Source organism: Austrofundulus limnaeus, unplaced genomic scaffold (genome assembly GCF_001266775.1).
Source record: "Austrofundulus limnaeus strain Quisiro unplaced genomic scaffold, Austrofundulus_limnaeus-1.0 Scaffold662, whole genome shotgun sequence".
NCBI classification, from domain to species: Eukaryota; Metazoa; Chordata; class Actinopteri; order Cyprinodontiformes; family Rivulidae; genus Austrofundulus; species Austrofundulus limnaeus.
Genome location: NW_013953064.1, coordinates 186,493 through 196,065, shown reverse-complemented (window position 1 = coordinate 196,065; position 9,573 = coordinate 186,493). Strand labels below are relative to the sequence as shown.

General features: G+C 39.4%; 2 protein-coding genes across 3 annotated transcripts in view; one reads left to right on the top strand and one right to left on the bottom strand.

The window, feature by feature from the left end:
• The window catches only part of LOC106531648 (beta-1,4-galactosyltransferase 2), a 15,065-nt gene extending 9,564 nt beyond the window's left edge, over positions 1–5,501 (top strand). Inside the window, exons 1-2 of one of the 2 annotated variants that reach the window (XM_014027553.1) lie at positions 3,091–4,031; positions 4,736–5,501. In XM_014027553.1, coding sequence (XP_013883007.1) covers positions 3,687–4,031; positions 4,736–5,416 — 1,026 coding nt within the window. In that variant the 5' untranslated portion in view covers positions 3,091–3,686 and the 3' untranslated portion in view covers positions 5,417–5,501. Of the gene's footprint in view, positions 1–3,090; positions 4,032–4,735 lie in introns of those variants that run through there. The other variant, XM_014027552.1, reaches the window with a different exon arrangement.
• A 358-nt stretch (positions 5,502–5,859) lies between these two features.
• LOC106531649 (translocon-associated protein subunit alpha) overlaps positions 5,860–9,573 on the bottom strand; it is a gene marked incomplete in the record, with an annotated part of 8,510 nt that continues 4,796 nt past the window's right edge. The window contains 3 exon segments of the mRNA XM_014027554.1: positions 5,860–7,210; positions 8,834–8,848; positions 9,005–9,098. Coding sequence (XP_013883008.1) covers positions 7,143–7,210; positions 8,834–8,848; positions 9,005–9,098 — 177 coding nt within the window.

The window sequence follows — 9,573 nt, the reverse complement described above, 5'->3', positions numbered from 1 at the left end:
CCGTCCAAGAGATCAGGAAGGACCGACTCTTCACCTTCATCACTGTGGATGTTCTGGTCCCACAGAGCTGAAACAGACCTGGTCAGACCTGATGATTCTCCACTGTTTTAGCCTCACAGCTTCTAAATGTGGTGTGACTTTAACTTTTAACTCATTCTCTTGTTCCTGAKATGACTGCTGTAACCTGGTAGATCACATGAATCTGTTATTTCACAGGTTTATCCTGAATGAGGCTGAATAAAAAGGGGGTAAATTAAATGGCAAAACTTGAAACTGTTAATTTTATACTTTGAACATCTGTGTTTTAAAATGTCTCTAGGTGTATACACCTTTGATGGAATTAAAGATTTTTATTAACATTAACTCTGTTTTCATGGTATTTTATTCTACTTCAACATGAGAAGATATTTAAAACAAAATCCTGATGAATTATTTGCCTCTAAACAAGGTCCCACCATAGAGTTTCAGTCAGGTCCAGGTTCTGGACTCTGACTGGACCAGCAGCACCTTTGTTCTTTTCTTTTTCACCCGTTCTGTTGATTAGTTGTTGTATTTGGGATTGTTTCTCTGTTGCATCATGATAGTTGTTCAAAGGCAGTGATCGTTTGAAAAACAATGGTGACTTTCACTCATGACATCATTTTTATACTGTATCTGCTGCGCTCTCTAATGATCTGACACTTGGGGTGGAATCTAGGGAGGCTGAATGGTAACATACAAAGAAAATTCTAGAAATCCGAACTTTGGCTGGATGGTCGAGGTCTTTGACAAACTTGAAAAGCGAGTGGAATAGARCCTTTTGTATTTAGAAATTATTCGAAATGTGCATACGCAAACTGGGTCGACCTTACGTGTTTATTGGGAAAAAGCRGAGATTGATATGGAAACACTGATGTAATTAATTGCACGAATTCAACAGGTAAATTTACACCATTATACATAACCGATGTTTGTGTTAACCCTTGGATGCATAAGTGGGGTCAAAAATGACCCAAGCATTTCCTACAGAAACTCAAGTGTTAGCTTTGGGAACTTTTGATTCTTACCAACTCTGACTGTCAGTWTACGTTTACTGTCCCACTTACACACCTGATGCCTGTAGTTTTACCACCAGGTCAGTTTAACGCAGCAGAATACATGTAAGTCTTATTGAATTGAATTAAACTGAATTATACTTTATTCCCATTCCCATAAAGGGAAATTACAGATTTACAGATTKATTCATCAACTCCATGACCTTTCTGTGATAGTTTCATGTTGGTCAACAAAGTATACTCTAGACAGCTAACTACAAAATAATGTTAGTAGTAATGTTAGTACTCTGATAGCTAGCTTACTGTGCTAGCCAACATTACTAAGCAGCTTATGTTACTGCATTTGTTGTGTAGAGACTCACTGTATTCATACTTTCTTGTAACAAAAGCTAACCTGTTGGGTAACCTAGGATTATTGAATATTGATTGGCTGGTGTGTGTGTGTGTGTGTGTGTGTGTGTGTGTGTGTGTGTGTGTGTGTGTGTGTGTGTAGTCTGTGTTTAATGATACAAATAAAAACAAATCAGTTTATAAAAGCTTATTAAACAAGCAGCTTTTCACAAAAATCAAAGCAAATGTTGAACAAAAACCAACCTCCAAAGAAGCTGGAACTGTTTTTTGTGGGTCCTGCTCTCTCCTCTTCCTCCTTCTCCTTCTCTACTCTTCCATCTCCTCCTCCTCTTCACTTCTTTGACTGGAATCAATCGTCTGTCTGGGCCTAACTCACCATCTTCCACCATCCTCTCCCGTTACTGGAGGGCCYCTGTCCAAAAATCTGGTCCATTTTGTCGAACCACTGCCAATCCTTCCGTCCTCGTCCACTTCGTCCATTACGGCTTTTACTGACCAGCAGTCGGACTTCAGCTTCTTACGACATTGTTTTGAGGTCCGAGTGAAGCCAGCCGAGGCCATTTCTTCTGACGCACACTTAAAAACTTTCTCATTGCATGTGCTGCTATCAAGCTCCTTCTGGACACGCTCGTCTGCAAGAAAGCAAAAAAAAAAAAAAAAACAACCTGACCTCCTTGTTAGACCACAGACATATTCTAACTGTTAGCAGTATCAAAACAAATACTGTATTTATTCATGTATAATACTAGAAATTTAACCCTAAAATCATCCATAGTGTGTGTGTGTGTGTGGAGGGGGGGGGGGGTAGTTTTATACACAGATTATTGATCATTAGATTTTTATTGCTTTTTAATCTAAAAAAAAAAACGATGCTCGTATTATACTTTAGATTGTATTATACATGAATAAATATGGTAATAAAATGGCAGTGGACTGCTGCAGTCGTGTTGATGACTCACCACGCTGTCCCGCCCCCTCTGCAAACAAACCAATCAAATGATCAGCTGTACATGACATTAAACTGGGCCCATCACCCTGGCCAGATTGGAACCTCACCTGGTCAGGCTCCAGAAGTTGGGCTGGAGCCGGCCCTAAAATGGAAATGCAAAAACAACGAAGCCGGGCCGGGCCGGGCCGGGCCGGGCCGTGCGTAAACACCTGATGAAAATATCACTGCAAATTACAATTTGTAATTCTGCAAAATTCAACAAACTCAAAAAGCAGGTTTATAGCTTAGATATTAATGAATGTTCTCATTTACGTTCCTAAAGGAAAGTTTAATAAGCATACTTGAGTACAAGTTCATCAAGTATACTAGGCACCACGTACTTGTAGTGTACTAGAAAGTATACAGATTTAATTCTTGTCTGTACTAAATGGAGACATTTTACTTTATAAAAAGTACACTTTAYGTATACTTTTATCATTTCTTTTTAAGGTTACACTTACCAAAATGAAGTAAGCTTTAAGTACATGTCATTAATTATACTAAAGTGTATAAAAGTGTATTTCCCTAATTGTACTTTTATTTACCATGTACACTGATATAAGTATACTAGCAGTTTACTAACAAGTATACTTCTAGTACTAAATTGGCTCACAATAAGTTTATGAAAGTATACTCAGAAGTATACTGAAAGTAATCTTCTAAGTATACGTTTAGCTTAATCTTGAAATATACTACAAATAAACCAGTCTGTGTGAAAATGTACTTTCAGTGTACTACTAAAGTTTTTCTTGGCCAATAGTTTAAACATTAGTAAACTAAGTATACTTAAACTTTTAGTATACTTTAGTACAAACCAAGTATAGTATAAGATCAACTTTGTAGTGTATCTCAGATAAGTACAGAAAAAGTAAACTGGAAGTATACTTTTTCAAAGTTAAAATTAGTATACTTAAAGTATACTTGTGTATACTACTTTTTGTTAAGGGTAAACCGCGTCCTGTGACTGAAACAATGGAGCTGCTACGAGAGTTTGTAACTGTTCCAAGCTGCAACAACACATCACATCTGCGTTTAAACTTTTTCCACGCAAAGCAGTGGATGTTCTGCAGTTTGTTAAAAAAACGTAAGTTTGTTTTACTATGAACTGGCTATTTGCCAGGTTAGGAGATCCAGTGAAATCATCAGCGCCTGTCAGACCACTCCTARTCCGCTTTTTCTGTTTGAGACGATGAAAGGTCAAATCTCAAAAGCTAATAAAATGCTTTYGTCTTTCCTGTTACAGTACAGGTTTAAAGCTACGAACAGCTCAGGCCTTTTGAGTTGAGGACATATTCTGCACGCAGGCTGGAAAAATGCTAAGAAAAAGCTTCAGGTTTCTGGCTTTTTATTCTGTTCTCAGTCTGACATGTTTRGCTGTCTTCATTTTCTTCCACAGAAAAACTTCTTTGGGTTCTCAAACAGATAAAGAAAGGCAGCTTTCTGTAAACATGTCAGAACCTCTTCAGAACCCTGGAACCTCAGAGGTCAACCAGACTTCAGCGTCGGGGCCGTGTCCTAACACCCCTCCAGACCTGCTGGGTCCGCTTCACGTGGAGTTTGAAACCAACCGGACTTTGGACGAAGTCAGGGAGCAGGTTGGTTCTGCACTGCAGCTGGGAGGCCGGTACAAACCACCAAACTGTGTCTCCAAGCAGAAGGTAGGAGGAGAAACTCACACTTTGAACATTTCAGTTAAAATATTTCAGTCTTAAATAAATTATTTAAGATTTAAAAAAATGCCTTAACTTTGTTGTCTAAATTTGAGGAAATCTTTGAAATTAAAGACGGATTTAGGTTAACATGAAAAAAAAAAAAAGACAAATTTGAAGACTTTCATCAACAGCAATAATAAAGGTGAAAGTATCAACACTGCTGGTGATCAAATGTATTTTGTTTATCAAGATATTTTGTTATCTTTAAACCAAAAGGAATTCATTGTACACCTTACTACGGATCCTTTGAAGGACATGGGGAGAAAAAAAAAAGAATCCCGAGAAACTTTCTCAGGATCCGACTTTGTTTCCCAGGATTTGTATATTCAGGATCCCGACTTGCATTCTCAGGATCCTGAGAAAGGGCTCTGAACTTTACTGTACTTYCTGATTGACAATAAGAAACTGACTCTATTGTTCAAGACGAAGACTTTTGCCTTATTCTCTGTACTCTTTAACAGAACATCACAAATATTTTGCTTACACGAACAAGCACAGACCAAGATAAACACTGTCCAACCATTTTTCCAACCTAAAAAACTCAGGACCGAGCACACGGCCTAGAGGGACACCATGCTCATTGCAATTTTGTTACGATGTCCACAATTTCCTTAAGGAATCGGTTTTCAAATCAAATGTGTTGTTTTCAGGTGGCGATCATCATCCCCTTCAGATACCGAGACGAGCACCTGAACCACTGGCTTTATTACCTCCATCCCATCTTGATGCGACAGCAGGTGGACTACAGCATCTATGTTATCAACCAGTACGGTCACGGAGTGTTCAACAAGGCCAAACTGATGAACGCAGGATACGCTGAAGCTCTGAAAGAGTATGATTACGACTGCTTCGTCTTCTCTGATGTAGATATGGTGCCTTTAGACGATCGAAACCTGTACCGGTGCTTCGACAGCCCGAGACATTTAGCTGTGGGCGTGGACAAATTTAACTTCACCTTACCATATAAAAACATCTTCGGAGGGGTCATCGCGCTGTCCAAGGAGCAGTTCTTGAAAATCAACGGCTTTTCAAACACTTACTGGGGCTGGGGTGGCGAGGACGACGACATCTCCAACCGGGTCAGGATCCGGATCAAGTCCATATCCCGACCAGACTCCCTGATTGGACGGTACAAGATGATCCATCATGACAGAGACCTCCATAATGACGTTAACCCACACAATCCGTACAAACTGCATGAAACTATCAAAACATTTAAGAGAGATGGGCTCAACTCTCTGAACTACACAGTGAAGGACATTAAGAGGGACAAACTCTTCACCTTCATCTCTGTGGACGTCCACGTTCCATCAGGTCTRAACTTAAAATGATGGCTTTGAAAAAAAGAATTAACAATTCGTTAGTTTTGATAACTTTAAAACGTTTGAAGCACTTGTATTTATAAATTAAAGTGAATGTGAGGTTTCTTCAAAGTGCAGCTCAGATATTTTAAACTTTAAGGCAAAATCCTGAAGTCTCTAAAATAGGTGCAGAAATGAAGACGTTAGACCAGGTCTCATCAGAGCACCTGTATAAAATCAAAACACATAAGCTTGTTTTTATAGTTTTATCTTTAAATATGAATCCTAACATTTTTTGTTGGTAGAACAGTAATATTTAATTTAATAACAGTAAAATGTGAAGGTACTCACCAATAATGACGTGCAGCTCCTCATCTGGCACTTTGTTACAAATAATTTCCTTTACAGAGGACTTGTTTTTCTCAAAAGGATACTTAAATAATAAAACCTTTAGACAAAAATGCAAGAAAAACTGTTTTACAGCAAATTCATGTTTATTTTCCTGCCTGTTTGAAAGCAAATTAAAGGTTTGAATTATTCAACGACAGCCTTTGACGTTTGATAAAAAAAAATATTAATCAGCTCAGCTTCCTGTGGAGTCATGTCAACACTTATCTCTCTTGCAGCAGAACAGATTATTAAACTGCAGGAAGTAAAGTCACAAACAGGAGGCTGCAGAAACACCGCCCCCCAGTGGTCAAAAATGATAAATCTTGTTCTCGACCAATCAGCTGCTTGAATGAGCTGCAGGATTCATCACAGTATTTACAGCAGTGCTTCAGCCGGTCCACATCTTTACAAACCAAAAACTCAACATTTTACTAAAAGATCTGATTTTAAACAGGATGCATGAAGTAAACAAACGTACAAAAAGAAAACAACCCAAACGCTTCGGTTTTAGGTCTAAAGAAGAAGAAATCAGCGAGCAAACATGCAGAGAACCGTTCAAATAAACCCGAGTCAAACGGCAGCTTCACGCTGATCCAGATGTGCACAGCTGGAGGTTTATCTGGGCTCTCCGTCAGGCTGCAGACACTTTGTTWCATTTAATTTAATCTGATTCATGTCAGGGTTAAATAACAGGAAATACAGCCGACTGCAGAATAAACAAAACCGTCTTACAAAAATAAAAAACATTTTTACTCAAGATTTGTTTTGTTCTTCAGTTTCAAGATTAAAAGTTTAAAAAGCTTTAATGAAATTCAGATTTGCTTCTAATCAGAGTCCTGGTTCTTCTGGGTGGACTACAGCAGAACTTCCTGCAGCCCTTCACAATAAAAGTCTGAATTTTAATCTCAAAACTCAAGAAGCAAAAGAAAATTCTTATGATTTTATTATTTCCTGTAAACTTTTAGCTTTTTGTTTCTGTTTAATGCACAAACTGCAGAGTTTAAGGGCTGGACGGAACCAGAACCAGAACAATTAGAAGTAAAAAAAAGCTTCCTGTCACAAACTGATCAAACATCCCCCCTTCAAAGTAAAACCAGAACATTTCAAGTGTTGCAGCCCGACACCAGAACCACAATCAGAACCGTCTCACAAAGATCAGCYGGTTTTTATCTCACGAAGTCTTAAAAAAAAAGTTATCTAAAGAAAACCAACGAGTTTCAGAACAGATTCAAAGTTCAAAGTTTCAGGCAGAACCAGCCGTCTGCGCTCGGCACCGGTCAAAGTTCTTCAGCAGACGGAGCGCACCCGGTCCGGAGCGCCTCCTCGGGTCGGCAGGCGGGTCGGCGCCGCCGCGGCGGCTCGTCTGTCACTCGTCGGAGCCGGCCGAACGTTTCTGGTTCCGCTTGCGAGGAGATCTTCTGGGAGACGCTTTGTCTGAAGAGGAGAGGAGAYGAGGTGACCATCTGAAGAGAAGCAGTTTAAACTGGTTTAAACTGGTTTAAACCAAGTTTAAAACCAGTTTAAACCAGATTAAACTGGTTTAAACCAAGTTTAAAATGGTTTAAACCAAGTTTAAAACCAGTTTAAACTGGTTTAAAAAATTAAACTGGTTTAAACTTGGTTTACTCTGGTGTAATCTGGTTTAACGGTTTAAACTGGTTTTAAACTTGGTTTAACTTGATTTAAACTTGGTTTGACTTGATTTGAACTGGTTTTAAACTTGTTTAACTTTAAACTGGTTTGAAACTGGTTTAACTTGGTTTAAACTGGTTCAATCCAGTTTAAACCAGTTTAAACTGGTTATAAACTTGGTTTAAACCAGATTAAACTGGTTTAAACCAAGTTTTTTTTTAAACTGGTTTAAACCAAGTTAAACTGGTTTAAAACAAGTTAAACTGGTTTAAACCGGATTGAACCAGTTTAAACCAAGTTAAACCAAATTACACCAGAGTAAACCAAGTTAAACCAGTTTAAAACCAGTTTAAACCAAGTTAAACCAGTTTAAATCAAGTCAAACCAAGTTAAACCAGTTTAAATCAAGTCAAACCAAGTTTAAATCAAGTTAAACAAAGTTTAAAACCAGTTTAAACCGTTAAACCAGATTACACCAGAGTAAACCAAGTTAAAACAGTTTAAAACCAGTTTAAATTTAAACAAGTTTAAAACCAGTTTAAACCAAGTTCAACCAGAGTAAACCAGTTTAAATAAAGTTAAACCAGTTTCAAAAAAACCAGTTTAAACCAAGTTAAACCAGAGTAAACCAGTTTAAACTGGTTTATTTATTTTAACTGATTCTGGTTCTGAGTGTTTTTGTTGTTTTGAAGATGAGCTTCAGGTGGTTCAGAGCTTCAGACTCTCACCTGGACAGGAAGTGTCAGGTGATGTCAGGTGAGGTCAGACGATCTGATTGGTCCACACAGAAATGTTTCCTGGTTGAACAAACTTCTGGATCATGGTCCAGAACCAGTTCTAGTCCAGTAAACTGACCTGTCCTGGTTAAACCGGTCCTGATGGACGATCAGAACCAAACATGAAGGTTCTACAGACCAGATCCAGAGACCAACAGTCCCTGCAGGTCTCAGAGAGCTGGACTGAAGACCCCTTTAGTCCCACTGTGGACAGGTCAGAGGGACCTCAGCTGACGGTCTACGGGGATCCTGAAGGACTCTCTGCAGGAGCTGGACCACGGTTCAGATCAACCAATCAAAGGTTTCTGTTTGGACCGATCCAGTCCCGTTAGGACACCTGAGAGTCCAGAACTCTCCGAGTCWGAAGCGGGACCTGAGAGGTCCACAAACGTCCACATTTCGTTGGACACWAAGAACATCCTAAAARGGGGCTATTCAACTGGTGGCCCGCGGGCCGGATCRAGCCCYCCAACAAGTCCCACCTGAGTCAATAGCCCTGTCCTGAAAGACCAGATCACCTGAAGTCCAGATGATGTGAGTTAAACCCAGATTATGTGAAAATARAAAAGTATCTTCAGTCTGAAGAGGTCAGAACATCTGGACCTGCAGCTGGTTAATGAGACACAGGAGGACAAGAAGCAGACCTCACCTCTGCGACTCTGCACTGAAGACGCAGGAAAACATGAGAGCGAGGAAAAAAAGCAGAAACAAGGTGAGTCAGCAAAGGTCAAAGGTCAGTGTGCCTCAGGTGAGCAGGAGGAGAGAGGAACAGCTGACAGGTTCTGATCCGTGTGTTCTGAGGACAGAAGACAGCACGTACTGATCTGGTTCAGCGTCTCCTGAGGGATCCAGCTCATGTCCACGTCGTTGTGGCTCGATGTTCCCATCTCCACCTTAGGAGGAGGACGCCGCCGCTGCAGACACACAGGAAGTAGATCCTCTCAGTTAACGGGTTTGTTTACAGTTTAACAACAAACAAACTAATTTCATTTCTCCATCAGTCTGATGATGTTTTCCCTCCTCAGCTCAGACTGAACATCTCAACCTTTGAGCCCCACGGTCTGGTACCACAGACAAAACTGCATTTACCTTTTTTATTTATTTTAACTTCTGTTAACCTAAGATCTGTCAGTTGATCCTGGACATGTTTGGTGTCAATAAAAACCTAAGAATCTTGACTAAAAGCTCACAGAAACTATTTTTATATTCACCAAACACAGTTCAAACCACAAGCAGCTGAATCAGAAAGTAAACAAACTGTACAAAATGGGGTCATTGCAAATCTGCAAATACTTTACAACTAATCTGCAAATACTTTACAACTAATCTGCAAATACTTTACAACTAATCTGCAAATACTTTACAACTAATCTGCAAATACTTTACAAC